General features: G+C 60.5%; 2 protein-coding genes across 5 annotated transcripts; one reads left to right on the plus strand and one right to left on the minus strand.

Annotated features, from left to right (window-relative positions):
- Window positions 1–1161: 1161 nt before the first annotated feature.
- Window positions 1162–14467, plus strand: PITPNM1 (phosphatidylinositol transfer protein membrane associated 1). 3 transcript variants are annotated; one of them, XM_082629575.1, is made up of 24 exons: window positions 1162–1345; window positions 2282–2400; window positions 3889–4103; window positions 4189–4310; window positions 4516–4740; window positions 6216–6542; window positions 6620–6715; window positions 6798–6905; window positions 7623–7684; window positions 7779–8029; window positions 8341–8530; window positions 8630–8737; window positions 8974–9131; window positions 9220–9425; window positions 9882–10052; window positions 10723–10887; window positions 11116–11264; window positions 11390–11500; window positions 11938–12054; window positions 12268–12416; window positions 12503–12652; window positions 12732–12915; window positions 13206–13334; window positions 13968–14467. In XM_082629575.1, exons 2-24 carry the CDS (start codon window positions 2323–2325, stop codon window positions 14229–14231), a joined length of 3735 nt encoding a protein of 1244 aa, XP_082485701.1. In that variant the 5' UTR covers window positions 1162–1345; window positions 2282–2322; the 3' UTR covers window positions 14232–14467. The 3 variants fall into 3 exon arrangements, with proteins under 3 accessions (XP_082485701.1, XP_082485703.1, XP_082485702.1); XM_082629577.1 differs by lacking the exon at window positions 13968–14467 and adding an exon at window positions 13771–13960; XM_082629576.1 differs by lacking the exon at window positions 10723–10887.
- Window positions 14468–15048: 581 nt separating this feature from the next.
- Window positions 15049–21019, minus strand: AIP (AHR interacting HSP90 co-chaperone). Of its 2 annotated transcripts, none has more exons than XM_082626248.1 (6): window positions 20863–21006; window positions 17928–18107; window positions 16449–16637; window positions 15884–16060; window positions 15642–15783; window positions 15049–15363 (listed from the first exon to the last, which is right to left on the minus strand). In XM_082626248.1, exons 1-6 carry the CDS (start codon window positions 20959–20961, stop codon window positions 15158–15160), a joined length of 993 nt encoding a protein of 330 aa, XP_082482374.1. In that variant the 5' UTR covers window positions 20962–21006; the 3' UTR covers window positions 15049–15157. The 2 variants fall into 2 exon arrangements, with proteins under 2 accessions (XP_082482374.1, XP_082482375.1); XM_082626249.1 differs by having other exon boundaries at window positions 15151–15363; window positions 15650–15783; window positions 20863–21019.
- Between the last annotated feature and the right edge of the window lie 798 nt (window positions 21020–21817).

Genomic DNA, 21817 nt, shown 5'->3' on the forward strand with positions numbered 1-21817 from the left:
GTTGTTCTCTCAGCTCGTAGTTTTTCTGAGTCTGGTGCTTTTGCTAAGCCTGGATGGGCGGAAGGTGGGGTGCAGTGGGTGGGAGAGAGGCCCACGGAGCCTGGCTTTGCCTTGCCTCCACTGTCCATTGACCTTGAGTGGAACCCTGCCCTTCTCTGGCCCTCAGCCTTCCAGCTGTAAGTAGTGGAAAGGGTTGAGCTCCAGTAGCTGAGCGCCCTGCCCTCCTTCACGTGATGCCACCAGGGGGCAGCGCAGGGCCTTGGCTGCCTCCACAGCTGGAGGGCACTGTCTCCAGCCTGAGCCTAGAGGGTTCTTTCTCTGGACTAGCAGTGCCTAGCTGGTGGAAATGCCAGCTCACTTAAGCCACACCCTCACATGCCTTAATGCCCTAACATCCTAAGCTCGGAATCAGCCCTGGAGGCTCTGAATACACCCCATCTCTGAGTCCTCAGAGAGGAAAGAAAGGGAGCATTGCTGCTTCCCTCCCCACAGGACCTGAGAAACAGTCAAGGAGAGAGAACTGGTTTCCAACATGGGTGAGACCCAGCTCGGTGCTGCCATACACTGTCCCAGTGCCTCGTAGCTGACTGGGTGTGGTCCCAGGAGCCCAACCCTAGGCTGTCTCAGCCTTTGCACAGGACCTGTGGACCCAGAAGATATAGGTGGGGAAAGCCATGGGTCTCCATTCAGGGACTAGCGCAAAGATTTGGAGTGACTGCAGGCCTCTGCCTGTGTGTGTGGCAGAATGACCCTAGAGGTCTGGGGCACTGGAACCCCACCAGCTAGGTAGAGGCAAGTCAGAGACCAGCTTCTGGCTGCACTTTGGACGGCGAGGCATTTCCCCCACCCTGGGCTCCAGGATCCAAGGGCCTGGGAAGTTGGGAATGGGACTCTCATATTTCCATAGCACACAGGAGGGCTGGGCCAGGGTGGAGGTGGGAACCCAGAGTGCTTTGGGGATCCCAAAGAATACAGCGGGACTGAGAAGCGCCAGCCTTTGGAGAAGGGCGTCTTCTTCCCCCGCCGCCTAGGGGAAGGAAGAATGGGGCCGCCCTCCTCCGCCGCGGGCGGGGCTGCCCGGACCCGGCCCGGGTGGGGGGGAGGGCTGCCGGGCCCAGGAAGGGGGCGGGGCGGCCGCAGTGACGCGGCGGGCGACGGGGAGGGACAGCAGGGGCACCGGCGGGCAGACCTGGAGGAAGGTCGGGGCCATGGGCCCGCGCTTCGCCTCCAGAGGGTCCGGCCACCGCTGGAATCCGAGGCCGGGGCTCGGGGCGCTGGGGGCTCTGACCCGCTGCCCGTTCGCCCCCGCCCGTACCGGGTGAGGGGCGCCCGCCCTAAACTAGAGGTGAGCCGGGACGTTGGCGGGCGGGCCAAGAGCACGGCGGGGGACGGGGACGCCGGGGAAGTGGGAGACAACGGGGGCCTCTCGCCTGCTCAGTAGGTGCGAGGTGTAGGTAGGGGCTGCAGCGAAATCGGGGCGCACGTGGACGGAGGGGGGTCTCTCGGGGGGGGGGCCCGTGGGATACTTCTGCCTCAGCCCGAAGAGGGGTCAGCCCTCGGTAAGGATGATGGGGCGGTTGCGTAGACAAGTGCCGGGGGTCCAGATAGGATGCTGGGAAGGGGAGAGTTGGGGACTGGGCTGCCGGCCAGGGTGGGGGAAGGCAGGTCTAGGGGGCGGAGGTGTTAGTTATCTGGTCTTTGAAGGTAGGTTCGGGGGCGGGGGGTGGGGAACACTGACAGATGCTGAGAGGAGGGGTGCACGGGGCTGCTCCGCGTAGAGGCACCCCGGGGGACAAGGTTCTAAGTGGACGTCCAAGAGTGGGGGACACGGGACCGACTCGGGGAAAGGGATGCAGAGGGCGGGCCCCGAGGGGCCGGTTGTGGAAGGCGGGCCCGGAAGGAGGGGCCCGGAGGTTCCTGGGGGCGGGTCCCCGAGGGATGCCGTTCCGAGGGGCTTGGACGCGGACGCGGCCGAAGAGGCGAGGCTGGCCAGCCAGCCCGCCGGCCTGAGCCCGCGGCTCCGGGGGGCCAGCGTCAGCGCGTGGTTGCCGTGGCGATGGGCGGACGGGGGGCGGGGGCTGCGCGGAAAAGAGGTCAGCGCTCAGCCTCGCCGAGGCTCCCGGCCCCCCGCGGCGCTGGCTGCAGAGCTGGGCTCGCCTCTGCCTCCCCTGCGGCGAGCCCGGGCATGGGGTCGCCGGGCCCGAGCCCCTCGGCCCTCGCGCAGGGCTCGGGGCCGCGCGCCGCCGCCCCGCACTGACGGCCGCGCGGTGTCCTGCGCCAGCGGGAAAGGAGGCCGCGCACCGCCGGCCGAGCGCCTTCAGGATGCTCATCAAGGAGTACCACATTCTGCTGCCCATGAGCCTGGACGAGTACCAGGTGGCCCAGCTCTACATGATCCAGGTGAGGGCGGTGGGAAGTAGGCGACCAAGGCGCGGGGTGGGGGGAGGTATGCTTCATGTTGGGTATCCGCAGGAGCGCGCAGGCCGCAGCTGGGACCGGGGGCCGGGCCCAGCTCAATCCCCCTCCAGTCCCGCTCTGGGGCTTGGAAGGGCTCAGGCCAGAGGAGGAAAGAGAGCTTCCCCGGTCGGATGTGGGGGAGGGGTGGTGGTGGTTAAAGTCTGTGGGAAGAGCGGCAGGAGGGCCTAGTGGTGCCTCCCCACCCCAAGTGCCCAGCCCCTCCTGTGCGCTCAGCCCCCATCTGACCTCCTTTAATCCTCCTTAGAATGTGTAATCCTTTGGGAGTAAGCAAAGCAGCGCATGAGGATGCAAAAGAGCGGGAGGCAGAAAGTGGGGAGCGGTCCCAGGTGGTAGGGAAAGACTGGGAGGGGTTCCCAGAGGGTGAAGGACCTTGGCAGCCCCAGGCGGTCAGGGAGATGGGCCGAGGATCAGGCCCCAAATCTGTCATAGAGAGGAGCAGGCAGGGACCCCAGATGCTGAGGTCTGGGCTAAGAGGAAGGGGGTAGAGGTCTGGCCCTGGACGTCGGGAAGAATGGGCCAGAGCAGGCTCTCAGGGAGGGGAGAGGGTTGGCGCCCGTTCCAGACGTACTCCCCAGAAATGTGGGACCAGAGTCTGAGCAGGCAAGGGGGCTGGGATCTGGCGTCAGAGGGTTAAGTGGGCCAAGTTCAAACTCCAGAGCTATGTAAGGACGGGATCTGAGTGCTCTCCAACTATGAGGGGTGTGGCAGGAGCTGGTGTTGGGGTCCTAGAAAGGTGGGGGCCCCTTTTACTCTCCTGGATTCTTCCAGCCCACCCACCCTGGCCCCGTGCCGGCAGCACACGCAGCATGCGCCCACCTCAGGAGCTTACACTGGCTTCCCCTCTGCCTCAGAATAGTGCCCCCACCTCACACCTGCTCAGCACCCTCCCTTCCCCCAGGTCATCTTCAGATCAAGGTCATGTCTTCTCATTGAGGCCTTCCCTGACCATCCCATCAAAATTGCAACGCCCAGCCCTATCCCCCTTACCCTAGTCTGTGCTTTCTTTTTACCACAGCACTTAGCACCTTCTGATTTGCTTTTTTTGTTGTTTTCTGTCTGCTATCTGTCTCCCTCCACTGGAGTAAGTTGCACAGGGGCCTGCAGGGGTCTTTGTTCTGTTACATCAACAGATCCCAATTAACATACTCTGAAACAATGCCTGGAATAGAGCAGACAACAAATACTTGAATGACTGAATGAGTCCTGGCTTGCAGAACCCCATAGGGGACTGGACAGTGGCTGTAATCCTGACCCCAGGAGCTACAGGGGACCAGGGTCGGGTTTCAGAGAATTAGAACGGCTGGGACTAGGGCCTCAGAGCTGCACAGGGGACCAGGCCTAGCTTGGGATCCCATCCCAGGAGCTGATCTGGGGCTGAGCTGCCCGTTCTACTCTTGCCCTGGGCTGCAGAAAAAGAGCCGAGAAGAGTCAAGTGGTGAGGGCAGTGGCGTGGAGATCCTGGCCAACCGGCCCTACACGGATGGGCCCGGTGGCAGTGGGCAGTACACACACAAGGTGTACCACGTGGGCTCCCACATCCCAGGCTGGTTCCGGGCACTGCTGCCCAAGGCCGCCCTGCAGGTGGAGGAGGAATCCTGGAATGCCTATCCCTACACCCGCACCCGGTGAGTGGGTGGGGCAGGTCTGGGGCCAGGAGGGGAACAGCCCTGCTGGGCACAGCCATGACCCTCACCCCCACCCTCTGCCCAGGTACACCTGCCCCTTTGTGGAGAAATTCTCCATTGAAATAGAGACCTATTACCTGCCTGATGGGGGGCAGCAGCCGAATGTCTTCAACCTGAGTGGGGCTGAGCGGAGACAGCGCATCCTGGGTGAGGCCTGGAGCCAGCGAGGGGGACCGTGGAGTCCCTCTCAGGACACCTGCCACCTCAACAGGCGGCCTCTGACAAGTCCCAGGGTCTCTCCCGGTCTAGGCTTCCTGTGCATGAAAAGCTGCCCTCCCAATCCCGAGGTGGGGGAGGAATGGCAGGGGCCGGAGGGGGCTGGTGTTGCTCAGTGCTGCCGGAACCCCCCCAGATACCATCGACATCGTGCGGGACGCAGTGGCCCCAGGCGAGTACAAAGCGGAAGAAGACCCCCGGCTGTACCGCTCGGCCAAGACAGGCCGAGGACCGCTGGCTGATGACTGGGCACGCACAGCAGCCCAGACGGGGCCCCTCATGTGCGCCTATAAGCTGTGCAAGGTTGAGTTCCGCTACTGGGGCATGCAGGCCAAGATTGAGCAGTTCATCCACGATGTCGGTGAGCGCCCAGCCTCGGGAGGTTCTATGTACTCAGCATGCACCAGGCCGCGCGTTTGAGCCAGGGATGCTCCCAGTCTACTGGGGACACAGAAACATAAAGCCGTCATTTCCATTTGATGTGGTGGGCACTGAGGCAGAGGGGAGCCGCACAGCCTAGCTAAGGGCTGGGGGAGCCTAGCCTTGAGGTACGGGTGAGAGTCAGGCGGGCAAGAAGCTGACAACGTGATCTCTGAGGTTCACGCTGGTTCTGACATTCAGAGATGCTGCTTCTCATCCATTAAAATTCTAAGACTCTCCAGTGTCCTGTGGGTCAAGCGAGACTTAGAGACCTCAGGAGGGTCACCAGCTCTAACCTGTAACACGCTAAGGAGTGCAGGCCAAAGCTGCGACTCTGTCGTTCTCTCCGAGTCCCATCCTTTGGCCCTGGTATCCAGGAGGCCCTGTTTCATGCCCCCCCTAAAACTAAGCCCAGCACTCCTGTGGCTCAGCCCTGTCCCACCTCCCAGGTCTGAGGGTGGACTACCTGCAGGTAGAAGGATGGGGGTGTCCAGGGACCTGGGTTCCATTCCACCACGGACCCTCATGGAACCTCTCCTCCAGGGAGCTACTTCCTATCTTTGCGCCTTAATTTTCCCTTCTGTAAGTGAGGAAGAGGTTGGGCCAGATAGTAAAAAGCTAATATTGATCACCACATGCCCAATTCTCTGCTAATCACTTCCCATGCAAGATCTCCTTTAACACCCCCAACACCCCTCAAGGTAAGGACAATTATTATTCCCATTTTACAGATGAGGAAATTTAGCTCAGAGAGTAATACAGGCACCTTGTCTTAAATTTGGAAAAATACCAAAAAGCACAAATTAAAAAAGTGAAACTCACCCACATATAACCACTATTAAGATTCTGATGTATTTCCTTCCAGAAGTTTATAACAATAATTCAATCATTATGACTTTATTTCCTAGATATTGAAGTCTCTAACTTTATTCCTCTGCTTAGGATGAAAATATCCCAGAATGGGTATCATGTTTTGCTTCATTAAGTGCCAACACTTCCATTAACTCTTAACACCTTCATTACCCATCAACAATTTCATTAACTATCAACGCCTTAATTGTTAACTCTTCTGAAGAAGTCAGCAGGAAGCCAGCTGAAAGAAGCAAGAACAAACATTGCTCCCAGCTTCCCAGGGTGTCGGGGTGGGCTCAGCGCTCAGAGTTGGGGTGTCCAGAGGGATAAAAGGAGGCAGTGAGCAGGGAGGGAGGTGGGGCAGGAAGACAAATGCCCCAGTTTCCACTCCCGTCTCCCGGACAGTGCTCACCCTGCCCTACTTTGTGGCCCTGGGTGGGTGGTGTGCCCAGGGGAGCCATTACCTGAACTCATGGGCTGGGCATGTGGCTGCAGTGGCAGGGAAACTCAGGGCTGGGGCGTGTGGGTGGGGAGGGCATGGCTTTGATGCCTGGGTGCCTACAGGTCTGCGTCGGGTGATGCTGCGGGCCCACCGCCAGGCCTGGTGCTGGCAGGACGAGTGGACAGAGCTGAGCATGGCTGACATCCGGGCACTGGAGGAAGAGACCGCCCGCATGCTGGCACAGCGCATGGCCAAGTGCAACACAGGCAGTGAGGGGCCCGAGGCCCAGCCCCCCGGGAAGCCAAGCACTGAGGCCCGGGCTGGGGCCAGCCGTGCTGGCACCCCCGATGGGTCCGAGGTCCCCCCAGGCCCCGATGCCTCGCCCGATGCCAGCTTCGGCAAGCAGTGGTCCTCATCCTCCCGTTCCTCCTACTCGTCCCAGCATGGAGGTGAGGCTGAGGCACAGGGACGGGAGGGAGCAGCCCTCAGGCTGCACTCCCAGGCTGAGGCCAATGTGGCCCTGCAGGGGGCGTGTCTCCCCAGACTTTGTCCGAGTGGCGCATGCAGAACATCGCCCGAGACTCTGAGAACAGCTCTGAGGAGGAGTTCTTTGATGCCCACGGTCAGCACCCCAGACCTGCTGGGGGAGGGGGGGCCCCTGAGCAGCTCCCGCCAGCCCATGACGCAGCCCCTGCTCCCTTCAGAAGGTTTCTCGGACAGTGACGAGGTTTTCCCCAAGGAAATGACCAAGTGGAACTCCAATGACTTCATCGACGCCTTTGCCTGCCCCACGGAGGCAGAAGGGGCGCCAGGTAAAGATCCCGCATCCATTTGCCAGCCCCCAGCACTCCGTATGCGGTGGGGACTTGGAGAACAACTCATTCCTAAGTTTCATGGGGTCCTAAGATGAATGTCAGTCCAGAAAGGGTGCTCATTAAATACACAGACGAATAATGAGCAGATATGGGTGGATGGATGGATGTGTGGCGTGTATTCAGGGTTCAGACACAGCACAAAGAATGGAAGAATTCATTTGGAGTCCAGGAAGGCTTCATGTGGGAGGTGATGTCTAAGCTGGATTTTGAAGGATTGGACAAGCTCTGTCCAAAAGAACTTTCTGAGATGATGGAAATGTTCTAACCACTAGCCACATGTGGCTAGCAAGTACTTGAAATGTGGCGAATGGGACTGAGGAACTGAATTTTGTATTATATTTTAATTCATTTCCGTTTAAATAGGCACATGTGACTAGTGGCTACCATATTGGACAGGGCAGGATTAGAAGGAATTTTCCAGGCAAACAGGCCTTGTGCGGAGAAGCATGCCTGTCAGCAGCAGGACTGGCCATGTGCAAAACCGCAGAAACGTGAAATGACCTGGGAGGGTCGGGTGAGAGGAGAAGGTCAGAGGAAGATGGGGGGCGAGGGCGGGTGCTCAGGCAGACAGCAGAGCAGGGGTACCTGAAGTACCAGACGAGGGGATCCCCACAGACCCCTCAGTCCCCTTCACTGGCTTTCCCCATCCTGCAGACCCTGGAACCGAGTCCACCAAAGATATTGGGGATGGGGCCCGAGCACCCAGGGACCCGGAAGTGAGTATGGTTGGCCACCCCGCGTCTCATTCTGCCAACCCACCGGCCAGGCCACTGCTCTGACATCCCTGGCACCCCCCCCTGTGCCCCGCAGGGCCCGGATGGAGTGGGGGAACTGGGGGCGGAGACATGCGCAGTCCACGCCCTCTTCCTCATCCTGCACAGCGGCAACATCTTAGACTCAGGCCCTGGAGACACCAGCTCCAAGCAGGCGGATGTGCAGACGCTGAGCCTGGCCTTCGAGGCCATCACCCGCGTCCACTTCCCCGAGGCCCTGGGCCACGTGGCGCTGCGCCTGGTGCCCTGCCCACCCATCTGTGCCGCTGCCTATGCCCTTGTCTCCAAGTACTGGTCAGGGGTGGGAGGGTGGGGGACACACAGGGTCCCCAAGGTGTGGACAGCCACTTGGGGGCTCCTGGGACCGGAGAGGCCCCATGGGGGGAGGGGGAGGAGGCCAGGAAGCCAACCACCTGGGCTAGTCACCTACCCAGCTGGATTTCAGTTCAATGGCTCCATTACAAAGGCCTCTGGGATACTGATGGTCCCCACAAAGGCCCTCCAGTGCTAGGACTTGCCAACAGGTCAAGGGGACTTAGAGGGGGCAGTGGAGGGCCTGGAGGCCCCCCACCCATCCATTATACCCCCTCCTCCTACAGCCTGAGCCCCTACAGCCATGACGGTGACAGCCTGTCCCGCTCCCAGGACCACATTCCACTGGCTGCCCTGCCGCTGCTGGCCACCTCATCCTCCCGATACCAGGGCGCTGTGGCCACGGTCATTGCCCGCACTAACCAGGCCTACGCCGCCTTCTTGCGCTCGTCTGAGGGTGTCGGCTTCTGCGGGCAGGTCAGGAGTTAGGGATGTTCCCGGGGAACTTGCCGCGGGAGCCCCCCATCCTCCTGCCTCTGCTGCAGCCCCTCCTGATGGCGCGGCCCTCCCACCCAGGTGGTGCTGATAGGGGATGGCGTCGGTGGAATCCTGGGCTTTGACGCACTCTGCCACAGTGCCAGCGCGGGCACTGGGAGCCGCAGCAGCAGCCGCCGAGGAAGCACGGTCAGTGTGGCCGGACCCGCCTGCTCAGGAGGCAGGTGTCTCCCCGGCTCTAGTTCTCTGCCCCTGGAACATGACCTCTCTCCGGCCTGTCCCCTGCTGTCGCACTCCACCTCCTCTGGGGCTCTACTCTTTGTTTAAGTCCCTGCCCAACCCCTAAGCCTCTTTCCTCACTTCCAAATAAGTAGAAATCGACTGTCTCCAGTCCTAAGGCTCTTTCTGTCCCCTATTCCGTCTAGAACAATGAGCTGCTCTCCCCGGAGGTTGGCCCAGTGCGGGATCCCCTGGCAGATGGGGTGGAGGGACTGGGCCGGGCCAGCCCAGAGCCCTCAGTGCTGCCTGCCCAGCACACCCACAGCGACATGGCCAGTCCTGAGCCTGAGGGCTCTCAAAACAGGTGACATTCCTGCCCCATCAACCCCAAACTGGGCTTGTGCTGGGCTGCGGAAGCAGCAGCACTGAGCACTCTCCTCCCCCTCCCCCAGCCTGCAGACGGTCCCCCCAGCCACCTCCTCTGGGGAGCCCAGGCGGGCAAGCACAGCCTCCTGTCCACCCGCTGCCGCCTCTGAGGTTCCTGATGGTCTCACCAGTGCCACCCGCCTTGACTTCAAGGTCTCCGGCTTCTTCCTCTTTGGCTCCCCTCTGGGCCTGGTGCTGGCTCTGCGGAAAACCGTGATGCCCACGCTGGAGGGTGAGCCCTCAGGGTGGGGGTGGGCTTCACCTGCCCCTCCCCCATCTCCTCTTTGTTTCACCTGAAATGGGGGTGTTTATACCATTCCCCACTGTACAAATAAATGGCTTGGCTAGAGAGGGAAAACCTGAGGCCCAGAAAGAAGGGACTTGCCAAGGCCAAGTGTCCCAAAGTGCACCAGGAGGAACGCATACCCACAGATGTTCTTCATGAGAGGGGCTCCAACAGGCATGGGGAACGCTTCATCTTGAACATCAGCAAATCGAAGGCCCTGATCTCTTTTTAGCCGAGAGACCTGTCTCACTTTTAAGCAGGACCCTGGTGACCTCCCAGGGAGAAGAGCCTGGGAAGTGCTGGTTCAGGGTCACATAGCATGTCAGGGTGCTGCTTCCCACAACCCCTACCTCCCAGTATGCCCAGCTGAATCCCCTCCCCCCTTTATCTTCTGGGTACCAGTGGCCCAGATGCGGCCAGCCTGTGAGCAGATCTACAACCTCTTCCATGCGGCCGACCCCTGCGCCTCCCGCCTTGAGCCCCTGCTGGCCCCCAAGTTCCAGGCCATTGCCCCACTGGCTGTGCCGCGCTACCAGAAGTTCCCCCTGGGAGACGGCTCATCCCTGCTGCTGGGTATGCCGCCAACCAAAGTAAAGGGGAGAAAGAGGAGGGCACCAATAGTGAGGGATGGGTGTGGGCCCCCCTCTCCCAAGAAGACATGAGGTAGTTCCCACATCATCGGTACTCTCTCATGTCACCACTCCCAGGACCAGGGAGCCCTCCCCTGGCCCCTTGGGCAGTCTGGATCCCCAAGACCCTCTAACATTCTCTGCCCAGAGTTGGGGGCAGTGGTGACAACTGGGCTGAAGGGAGGAGGTGGTGACACTGAGAGCAGCCGCCCACCACCGGGGCGGGGAGAGGGGCTGCTGTGTCTGTGTGTAGGGATGCATTGTGTCTCTGCATGCACTTGTGTTCGTGTATTGGTTTGGGGTGTGTACTCGTGTTCATGCAAGTGAGTAGCCATTTGGCCCCATGAGACAAGTGGGCCTGGGTCCAGGTGGTGGCGGCAGTCATGCCGGCAGGAATGCAGCTGGCTGTTGGGGTGAGCTAACAGGAGAGGATGCCCCCACCCTTCACCTCCACCCAGATGTGGGGCAGTTCAGCCTCAGCCAAGACCCAACCAGGGAGGGCTGGCAGGGGAGATGGTGGAGGGATGGGGGCCGGGCTGTCCTGGAACCTTGGGTGGGAAGACAGGAGGGCGGCCTGGCCCAGCCCGCCACTGAGGTCGTCCGTCCACCCACAGCTGACACTCTGCAGACCCACTCAGGCCTCTTTCTGGAGGAGCTGGAGATGTTGGTGCCCTCAACACCCACCTCTGCCAGCGGTTCCTTCTGGAAGGGCAGTGAGCTAGGCAATGATCTGCCAGCCCAGCCAGCTGCCCCCAGCACCACCAGTGAGGTGGTTAAGAGTAAGTCAGGCAGCCACCCAGCCTGGGGAGGGAATACTTATTCCACCTTCAAAGCCCAGCTGAAACATCCTTGCCCCCAGCATTTGCTCTGGAATGAGGGTGCCCTAGCACCCAACTCCAGACCCAGCAGCGTTGGCAGAAAACAGGGAGGGAAGAGCATTAGGGGCCAGACGGGTGGGCGTGGGGTGGGAGACCACCCCTGACTCACTGCCCACCGTGGCCGTACAGTCCTGGAGCGCTGGTGGGGGACCAAGCGGATTGACTACTCACTGTACTGCCCTGAGGCGCTCACCGCCTTCCCCACCGTCTCGCTGCCCCACCTCTTCCACGCCAGCTACTGGGAGTCAGCGGATGTGGTGGCCTTCATCCTGCGCCAGGTGGGCCCAGGGATGCGGGGTGGGAGAGGGAACCGGACAATGATAGGGAGCCGTGGGCTGGGGGAGGGGCAGCCCCAGGCACCCTTCCCCCCTTCACGTGGCCTTGCTGGTCCGATTCTTCGCAGGTGATTGAGAAGGAGCAGCCACAGCTGACCGAGTGCGAGGAGCCATCCATCTACAGCCCGGCCTTCCCCAGGGAGAAGTGGCAGCGCAAACGCACCCAAGTCAAGATCCGGGTACGTGCCCTGCCCCTCGAGCCCTCAAGAGCGAGGCCCTGCCTACTCTCCCCAGGATCCCCGCCCCTCAAGACCTTCCGGGGTCCAATCCCGCCGCCTGGCCCTGGGTCCTGGGTCCTGGCCCCACCTCCTCGTGCCTCGGTCCCGCCCCTGGGTACCAACTGGTCTCCTCCCCTAACCATCCCCCCACCTCCTCATCCTCTGCACCCCATCCTGTCATGCCTCCGCCCCCTCGGAACCGCTCTCCACGCAGAGGCCCTCATGACCTCAGATCGGGGTCAGCAAAAGCGCCCACCCCTCGGGCCTCGCCCCTCTCTCGCAGCGACCCCGCCTCCTCCAGGCCGAGCACCCCAGTCTGAGTGCGGGTCCCCCTCACCAGCACCTCCCGCATCCCTGTCACCTCTTTGCTGCGGGCTCACGCCGTCTCCTCCCGCCAGAACGTCACTTCCAACCACCGGGCGAGTGACACGGTGGTGTGCGAGGGCCGCCCCCAGGTGCTGAACGGGCGCTTCATGTACGGGCCCCTGGACGTGGTCACGCTCACCGGAGAGAAGGTCAGGACACAGAGGCCTCAGTCCCGGGTAGACGGGCCGCCCTCGGGCCGCCCTCGCCCCAAGCGGGAGGTCCGGGTGCTGCCTCCTGTCCCACGGATAGCTCCCGGTCACACCAGGTTGAGCCCCCAACCCCGTCCACCCCCAACGACAGGCCCGCCTCGGCCCTCCTCCGCTCAGCGTCAGGGGGACCCTCTCGCCCCCTCTCCCTGCTAGGTGGACATCTACATCATGACGCAGCCGCTGTCAGGCAAGTGGATTCACTTTGGCACCGAGGTCACCAACAGCTCGGGCCGCCTCACCTTCCCGGTGCCCGTGGAGCGTGTGCTGGGTATCGGCGTTTACCCGGTGCGCATGGTGGTCAGGTGAGCGCGGGGCGGGCCGGCCCTCTGTGGGGCGGGGCTCCTCTGGGCCCCGCCCCTATGTCGCTCAAGCAGCCCTTGGGCCCTAGGGGCGACCACACGTACGCTGAGTGCTGCCTGACGGTCGTGGCCCGCAGCACCGAGGCCGTGGTATTCAGCATCGACGGCTCCTTCACCGCCAGCGTCTCCATCATGGGCAGCGACCCCAAGGTGCGCGCCGGCGCCGTGGACGTGGTCAGGTAGGAGCGGCCGCCCGGCTCACCGTGGTGACTGGTCTCCACCCCGGCGCGTGGAGCTGACCGCCGCCCCACCCTGCAGGCACTGGCAGGACGCGGGCTACCTGATCGTGTACGTAACGGGCCGGCCCGACATGCAGAAGCACCGCGTGGTGGCCTGGCTGTCACAGCACAACTTCCCCCACGGCGTAGTCTCCTTCTGCGATGGCCTCACCCACGACCCGCTGCGCCAGAAGGCGGTGTTTCTGCAGAGCCTGGTGCAGGAGGTGCGGCGACTGGGGAGGGTCCCGTCCCTGCCGTTGCCCCGGGAGGAGGCCCATCTGGTCTCACCCCCATCGGCCCCCGAACCTAACAGACCGCCAAGGCCCTCGTGGTCCGGGGCCCCTTGTCCTTGGGGCCAACTAAAGAGATAGGCCGGTCCCGACCCCAGCCGGACCTGGTGAGGTAGACCATATGGCCTCGACCCGAAACATTCCGAACCGGATGCCCACCAGACCCCACCCCCTGCCTCACGACTCTGCCCCCCGGGGCTGCTGATTGGCCTCTCTGGCCACAGGTGGAACTGAACATCGTGGCCGGCTACGGGTCCCCCAAAGACGTGGCCGTATATGCGGCACTGGGCCTACCCCCGGGCCAGACCTACATCGTGGGCCGCGCCGTGCGGAAGCTCCAGGCGCAGTGCCAGGTGAGGACCAAGTGAAGGTGGGGACTGCGAGCCAGCTGGGGAGTGGGAGCCTGGGTCTGGGCCAGAAGGACCACCCGTGTGTTAAGAAGCACCTAAGGGGGGCGGCTGGGAGAAGGATGCTGGCATCAGGGAACCTGGGCTCCTCCTAGGACAGGGGTCACAAGCAGCTTGGAGGTGCCAGGCAGGCCAGGATTGATAATATGCTCAAGACCTTGAGCACTGGTTCCACTTTGGCACGGTCCTGGCCATAGGCCTTGACCTTTCTGAGCCTCAATTTCTCGTCTGCAAAATGGAAATGATAAGATGGACCAGACCTCAACAGCTATCATGAAGAGCACGTGATTTACTGCATATCAGCATGCACGGGGCTGGGCACAAAGCAAGTGCTTGCTAAACGTTAGCTGCTGTTATTTCCCTCCAAAATCCCATTCTACAGATGAGGAAACTCAAGATGAGGCCCAGAGAGGGGCGGAGCCAGGAGTAAAGGTCCCCTGGCTCAGCCTGGGGTTGGTCAGGCTGTGCCAGGCCTATAATGCAGCCAGCACTGCCCAGGGTCCCTGGGGAGGACAGGTGAGGGCAGCGTGTGGGCCTGAGACCAGCCATCCCCTCATCCCTGCCCACCTCTGCCCCCAGTTCCTGTCAGATGGCTATGTGGCCCACTTGGGCCAACTGGAGGCCAGCTCCCACCCTCATGCCCCCGTGGGACCCTCGAGGGCTGCCCTGGCCAAGAGCAGCTATGGTGGGGCTGCCCCTGTGGACTTCCTCCGAAAACAGAGCCAGCTGCTTCGCTCGAGGGGCCCCAGCCAGGCAGAGCGGGAGGGCCCAGGGACGCCGCCCACCACCCTGGCGCGAGGCAAGGCCCGAAGCATCAGCCTCAAGCTAGACAGCGAAGAGTGAGGCCCAAACTGTGGCTGGACTTGGGTTATTTACTCACACACTTGAGAGGCCCAAGTGGCCGCATGTGGAAGACTGGGCCCCCAGCCCCACATCCTGCCTCTCTGTTTACCCTTCGATGTTAGCTCCCTTTCATGTTGGGGGACCCAGCCCTGTGGGGGGGGGGGAGGGAGCAGCAAGGGCCCAGAGGCTTTTCCAGTGTGTGTAAATCCATGAAAATAAACACCACCTGCATCCCACCTGATTGCCCACCTGCTTGGCATCACAGGGCGGCCCAGCCCCCAGTTTCCAGTTCAAGAGAGATGCTGAAGGGCAAAGAGGGGCCAGGATGTGCCCAGGGTCACGCAATGGGTCAGAGGACAGGGCCAGGATTGGGGCCTGGAGAGTCAGCCTAGCCCCGCCCTCCCCTCACTACCTGGGCTGGCCTTTCAGTTCCCAGGGGCCCACACTTGGCTTCTCACTGGAAGCTCTGCCTGCCTTAGCTGAGGCCATGGGATCAGAGGGGAGAGGGCTGCACTGGGATCCCACCTCACCCGGACACTAGGCCCCCTGGCTGGCACTTGCTTCGTCTCCCCCTTAAGACCGAAAGCTCCCAGGCACCTTAGCCCTGGCCAGCAAGAAACACTTCCTTTGTGACAGAGACCACCCTCACTTCTCTGTCAGGGACACGGAGGCCCAAAGAGATCTCAGAGTTGGTGAATGGGGACCTGGGATTAGAACCCCAATTCTTTGCCTCCCCAAACCACCCAAGGACCAGGAAATGAGGGGTGATGACCCCAGCTCTCCCAGTGGATCAGCTCGGCAGGCCCAGAGAGAGAGAGCGAGATAAATAAGGCCTTTATATACAGAGAAGCATGATACAGTGGGGGCGGGGGGGCTGCTAGCAGCAGCAGTGAGCTGGGCAGGGTGGCTGGGCCAGCAAGACCCTGTCAGTGGGAGAAGATGCCCCGGAAGCGGGCCCTGTCCTCCTCGTCCTTCTGCCGGATTCTTGCCTCGAGGGCCCGCAGCTCGCGGCTCACGACGGGCGCCAGGGCGGGGTCCAGCTCCAGCACCTTGGCAAAGTCAGCCTGGGCCTCCTGGGCGTTCCACACTGCCGCGTGCGCCTTGCCCCGCTTGAAGTAGGCCTTGACGTTGTCTGCAGGGGGTGCCAGTGGGCGGCAGGCACACAAGGGCATGAAGGGGGGGACCAGCCAGCTACTTAGCTTGACGTCTGGCACCAGGGGCCCATCGTGGGACGGAGGCCGTGAGGATGCCAACCCCACCCCGAAGCCCCATTCCTATCTCCCTGGCGCAGCAGGGCCCGTGGCCCTGCCTGGGTAGATGCTATTTGGTCGGGTTCCCGCGGGCCTTCAGAAGGGGGGTGCTACTGAAGGCCCGGTTTCGTGCCCCGGTGGCCCAGCGCCCGGTGCTCACCATCGTACTTATTGAGGATGGAGGAGCAGTGGTCCAGCACTTCGTAGTACTCTTGGGCCGCCAGCTTGCACTGGCAATAGTTGAGCAGCAGAGGTGTGATCTGCAGATCCAGCTGGATCCAGTCGGGGGACCCAGGCTGTTCCTGGGGGCGGGAGGCGGGAGAGGGCAAAGGACGCTGAAGCCTGGGCCCCCCGGCCCCGCCTCAGCCCCTCCGCTCACCCACTGCAGCCCCCAGGCGGCACCTTCATCTGAAGGTTCTTGAGGCAGGCGATGGCGTCGTAGTACTGGGCAGCAGCCTCCTTCACGCGGCCCTCGCGGTACAACCGGTTGCCCTCCTGGTGTATGACCGGCACTGCCTTTGCCTTCTCCTCATCCGTCATCGCCCACGGGTCCTGCTGGTACGTGCCAGGATTCTCCACCTGCCGGGGTGTAGGCCAAGTCAGGGCCCAGGGCCAGCCTCTGGGCTGGCTGGGCCTGGGACATTGGATACCGGAAACAGAATCACTTGTTCATTCACTGACCATTCAACAAACGTTTATGTAGCATCTCCTACGTGCCCAGCACTGTGCCGGGTTCTAGGAATAGAGCAGTGAACAAGATGGTGAAAATCCCTGCCCTTGCAGAGACCTGAAGGAGAGGGAGGACACTGCCCGGGGTCCCACAAAGGTGTCCTTGTACCTGCCCCCCCCAGGCCCAACCAACAGTCAGTGAGCCCACCAACTCTGGGCAGGCAGGTGGGACCGGTACCCGCTCTGAAGCTGGGCAGTGGGAGCTTGGCGAGGTGCCTGGGGCTTGGTGGCCCCTCACCTTAAGCATCTCGAGGTCGAAGATGAGAGGCTGGGGGTTCTGCTGCAGGGCGTCCAGATCGGCGTGGCCCAGGGAACTGTGCTCGTGCATCTGGGCGATGCCGCAGCAGTGCCGCTGGCCCTCCAGGGGGTCTTTGCCGGCTGCAATGTTGCGTAGACTCTTGGCCACCAGCGGGTACAGGACCACATGCTGCCGGAGGGTGAGTGGGCACCAATGGGCTGGCTGGTCACCGGCCCAAGAGGCCCAGCCCCCTGCCCCATCACCATCTGAGAAAGGACACTGAGGCCCAGAGAGGGGCAGGAACTGGCAGCAGAAACACAGGAGGGCGTTTCCCTCGGGACTCCTCCAGCCTCCCAGCCCTCCAGCCCGGTGCGGGCCGCAGCTCCTGCCACACTTTCGGGCCACCAAACCAAGGCAAGCACCTACCCCGCCAACCTCCACACAAACACACACTCCCGCTGTCAACCGGTCTCCCCTGTCCTTGCGAGCCCAGTGGAATTCTTACCTCTTCCCCTCTTCCTCCTGCCAGGCTTGCAGCCCACAAGCTGGGCTCCCCCCATCACTGGGGTCCCTCCACAGTCTGTTCCCAGCGTCTCTTCTGTGCTGCCCTATCCCCACCCCTTTCAGGGCGTATCTCCGAGGTGGGTTTAGGGCAGCAACCTCAAAACCCTCATGGGAGACCCTCAGGCATAGGGGACCTAGCTTTTTTTTTTTTTTTTTTTGGCCACAAGGCTTGTGGGATATTAGTTCCCCGACCAGGGATTGAACCCAGGGCCACGGCAGTGAAAGCACTGAGTCCTAACCTCTGGAGCGCCAGGGAATTCCTGGGGACCTAGCTTTTGACCTTTCACTAGGAACATCTGGGATGATGGGAGCCAGACCACCCCCACCCCAGTCTAACCAGCTCCTCTCACTGACCTTGCACAGGGCAGACTGCTCAGCTAACATTCATCCAGCCAGCAGATATGTTCTGAGTCTTGGCTCTGGGCTGGCCCACACTGCGCATTTTGAAGGTAAACAGGCCCAATCCCTGCCCTGAAGTAGCTTAGATGCAGACAGAGGACCAGATCCTGGCCATGCAGAGCATGAGGGGCTGGAGAACCCAGAGAAGGGGTTCAAGTCAACCACCAGTAGTCAGGGAAGGCTTCCTGGGGGTGGTGACCCAGGAATTCAGTTTGAAGTGGGAGGGAGGATCTTGGCCGAGAAAGGGATGGAAACACAGGGAGGTGAGTGGGAGGGAGACCCTGCAGGGCCATGTGAGCATCTATGGCTTACACTTTAGCTCGACAGTGACCAGTTGTGCGGGTCATTGCATTTGAGAGCCAGTCCCTGGCTGCAGTCCAGCTAAGGGAGAGGAAAAGGTGGAATAGGGGCCAGGACGCCAGTGTCCTGGTCGTGCGGTGCCCTGGAGGTAATTGGTGGTGGCCTAGCCATTGGGCGTGGCCAGACAGATGCAGGCAGGCACAGGGCATCAGGTACCTTGATGTCGCAGCAGAACTGGGAGATCTCGCCCTCCCGCATGGTGCACACAATGGTCTCCCACACGGGCAGCTTGAACTTCTTGCCGATGATGAGCTCCATGGGCTTGCCGCGCACCCGGCTGTCGTCCAGCACGGTGCCCTCCTCGTCACTGAGCAGAGTCCGGTAGTGGAACGTGGCCTGCGGGCCGCAAATGGGATCAGACAAGGGCACAGCCTTCCCCCATCCCCCAAGGACAAGCCCAGCTCGCAGCCTGCAGATGGCACAAGGGACAGGGCTCTCCCAGGGGTCACCGCCCAACCTTACACCTGGCTTTACCGCACCACCCAGGTGAGGATACTGTCACTGAGAGGGAAGGGGTCCAAATCACATGGCTAGTGGGTGGACGGGCTGCGACAGGAGCCCAAGCAGTCTGGCACTAATCATTCTTTCAACAAATATTTACTGAGCACCTACTACATGCCTGAGCTCTGTGCTAGGCCCAGCAGTGAACAAAACAGACAAAAGTCCCTGCCCCTGTGGAGCTCACATGGAACTTCTAGAGGAAAGAGATGGGCCTCAAAATGTGCTGTGTGAGGTCGAGCTAAGTGCTATGGATCAGAAAACAAAATGCAGCAGGGTAAGGCAGGGTGAGTTTAGGGGGCAGGAGTCTCTGAGAGGACAACATTTAAGCAGAGATCTGAGGATCTGAGGGAGCTCCCTGGCGGTCCAGTAGTTAGGACTCAGTGCTTTCACTGCCGGGACCCGGGTTCGATCCCTGGTCGGGAAACTAAGATCCCACAAGCTGTGCTGTGTGGCCAAAACCCCCCCAGAGATCTGAAGGGGGAAGCAAGCCAGGCAGCTGCTGGGGTAGGAAGGGGTGAGAACTTTCTAGGTCAAGAGAATAGCAGGTGCAAAAGCCTTGCAGAGGGACAGTGTGTGGTGTGCTCACAAAACGGGAAGCCAGTGTAGCAGAAGCAGAGTGAATACGGGTGGGGAGTTGTGCATCACGGGGTCACCAGGTCAGCAAGGCTGGACCCCACAGAGCCTGCAGGCAGTGGTGAGGGGTTTGTTTTTTTCACTCTGAGCTGGGAGCCAGCGGGTGGCTCCAAGCAGAGGAGGGACATGATGTGACGTGGGTTCTGCTGCTGCTGGGATGAGAACAGGCTGGAGCGGGGGGAGGACAGAAGCAGGAAGGTGGTTACTGCAATAACCCAGGAGAGAGACGATGGCGGCCTGGACCAGGGTGGTAGTGGCAGAAGTGGTGAGAAGTGGTCAGATCAGCGGTGTATTCTGAGGATCTTCTGTGGGAAGCGAGAGAACAGGAGGAGCCATGGAGACTGGGAGGTTTTGGCCTGAGCAACCAAAAGGCTGGAGGTGCCCTTAACTTAGATGGGAAGGCTTCGGGGGAGCAGGTGAAATTTGAGGTGCCAACAAGACATCCAGGTGGAGGTGGTGAGAAGGGAGCCGGATATCGACTTTAAAGGAGAGGGAAGGCTAGAGACAGACAGCTGGGAGTGGCCCAGGCATGGAGAGTTCTTTAAAAGAGATGAGCCTGGACGAGATCATCTCAGGGCGAGTGAAGAGAGAAGAGGTCTAAAGACGGAACCTTCCACAGGATATGGTTAGAGGAACCCACACTCTTTACCACCACACCTAGCCACTCCTCTGAGCTCTGTTTCCACATCAGTAAAATGGGGTCAACATTAGTACCTATCCCTCTTGTGAGAATGAAAGAAAATAAACTTGTGAAGCATTTAGCACGGTGCTCATGTGAGCCCTCAATCGATGCCGGTGACTGGTTTTTAAATTTACCTGTACCTGTTCCTTCAGGGTCATTGTTCTCAGATCTTCACTATTTTTACAGTGTCCTCTCCAGCTGGTGTCTGTTCCATCCAGGATCTCCCTTGCCAGGACCTTCTTCAAGGCCACCAACCCCCCAGCCCATAGGGGGATCCACCCACATCCACGTCCCTTCTTGCATCTTGGTATCACTGATCACTAGGGCTGTGCAGCTCTGCCTCAAATCACTCACACTGAGCGAGGCTAGGATCTTTACCTGCTGGATCTCGGCACAGTAGCTCTTACTTTTGGTGGCCCCAGTATGTTTTAAATGTTAAACTGTTGTAGTCATCAACAAGGTATGTCACTTCAGTTATTTTGGGGGCCAGGATCTTTACTCATTCGCTCAAGATGCGTGTCCTATGTGACTGCTGGGCACAGGGGCTGCCCCCAGGAAGCTCCTTACTCTACAGGCAAGTGGCAACAGGGAAAGGCCCTCCAGCAGGAGGGAACTGCATGAGCAGAAGCAGGTAAGCCTGGAGATGTACATTGTTTGGGGGAAGGGGCCGGAGAGGCTGGAGGTGGGGCCCTGGATGTGCAAAGGAGGAAGATGGGAGGCTCTTTATTTCCCAGCCCTTATCTGTCCCGAGCAATGCCACGAAGAGCACGCGGAAAGCTGCCAAAAGGATTCTGGTCTGGCAGACCCAACCTCTGGGCCTGTTTGTTCTCTCGGTTGGTGCGTCCCAGGGCCTCAATTTTCCCATCTAAGAAATGGGAGCTGGTCTGTGTTTTCAGAAGGCCCTTCGGTCTATAGATTTTGAGCCTTGCAAACCAAGGGCGCCTCCCAGAGCCCAGGTTTCCGGTTTAGGGTCTTCTCCAGCACTGGGTCTGTGCAAGCAATAGGGTCAACCCTCCCACCTCCCGCAACCTGTTTATTAATGACTGACGGCCTCCCCAACCAATGTGGCCACACGGCCAAGCCAGGGGGCGGGGCAGACGCATCCGAATTCACCCTCTACTTAAATCCAGGCCAATCAGCGTCGAGCTCGGCATGTGAGAGGTAGGGTCACCGACCACTGCTATGTGGGCATGCGCAATCTCTCGCCTACAGCCTCCTCCCGCCTCGCATGCGCACCGCGCCACGGACGGTTAAGGGAAGGGGATAAACACGAACCTTAGTTCCATCCTGAAAGTCAGGGAGCTCTCCTCGGCCCTCCTCTATCACACGCTTTTGGATCCCGTCCTCCCGGAGTCTTGCGATGATATCCGCCATCCTCCTTCCCCGCTGCTCTCTTTCGGCAACTTCCGGACTCGCTCGGCAGCTTCCGGACCTGCTTCGTCAACTTCGGCAACTTCCGAGCTGGCGCCATTTTGGCTAAGGGCAGACGCCGTAAAGGGCCTGAACGTGGAAACGGACAGTGATTGGTTCTCTGCGCTGCGGCTGAGCGCGCGGGTCTGACCAGGGGCGGGGCCTGAGACTGTCTAGGGGAGGTGAGAGAGGCGGGGCCAGAGTCGGCCGGGCGGGGCGGGGGCGTCCCTAGCAATTGTGTCATTGAACTGAAATAGACTGGGCCCTCCCAAGTGGCCGTGTGCCACTCTATTTTAAGTGGTAGGAGCAGTATAACGGCGTTACAGAACTAGGATGGAGCGGGGGCTGGGGGCCCGTCGGTAACGCCACCCCCTAAAACTACTATTTTTGTGTATTCCTTTCTGGGTTTTTTTCTTTTAGCATACCTAGCACAATAGTCGTGACTTTTGCATCCTGGATTTTTCTCTTTAAATATAAATAAATAAAGAAGTAAACCTAGGAGTAAGAAAGAGAGGAAGGAGGGTTTCTGTGTTCCTGTGGGAACCGTAAACTCCCCAAGAGACTGACAGTCCCTTGTGGGGTCCTGGCTGGATGTGTCACCATGGAATCCTCCGTGGTGTCTAGCACATAGTAGTTGCCCAGTGAGTATTAGGAAATATAGGAATGGTAGAAGTGAGGCACTTCGGGGGTAGTACAACATTTCTCTCCGCGTCTGGAAACTAGCTGTGAAGAATAGCTGTAAGAATTTTCTGCTCCCACTTTCGAGGTTTAGGTAACCGAATAAAGGGAATGTCTTGGGACCTGTGCACTGTCTTCATTC

This window comes from Mesoplodon mirus (genome assembly GCF_964341445.2).
Source record: "Mesoplodon mirus genome assembly, chromosome: 7".
NCBI classification, from domain to species: Eukaryota; Metazoa; Chordata; class Mammalia; order Artiodactyla; family Ziphiidae; genus Mesoplodon; species Mesoplodon mirus.

What these genes read in the sequence shown, in the direction of transcription:
- PITPNM1 (XM_082629575.1), top strand. Translation starts at nt 2,323, where the DNA reads ATGCTCATCAAGGAGTACCACATTCTGCTGCCCATGAGCCTGGACGAG. An exon ending in GCACCCAAGTCAAGATCCGG is followed by an intron (nt 11,501 to 11,937) that starts GTACGTGCCCTG and finishes TCCTCCCGCCAG; the next exon opens with AACGTCACTTCCAACCACCG. An exon ending in TCACGCTCACCGGAGAGAAG is followed by an intron (nt 12,055 to 12,267) that starts GTCAGGACACAG and finishes TCTCCCTGCTAG; the next exon opens with GTGGACATCTACATCATGAC.
- AIP (XM_082626248.1), bottom strand. Translation starts at nt 20,961, where the DNA reads ATGGCGGATATCATCGCAAGACTCCGGGAGGACGGGATCCAAAAGCGT. An exon ending in AGTTCTGCTGCGACATCAAG is followed by an intron (nt 16,638 to 17,927) that starts GTACCTGATGCC and finishes ACCCTCCGGCAG; the next exon opens with CATGTGGTCCTGTACCCGCT. An exon ending in TCGACCTCGAGATGCTTAAG is followed by an intron (nt 16,061 to 16,448) that starts GTGAGGGGCCAC and finishes ACACCCCGGCAG; the next exon opens with GTGGAGAATCCTGGCACGTA.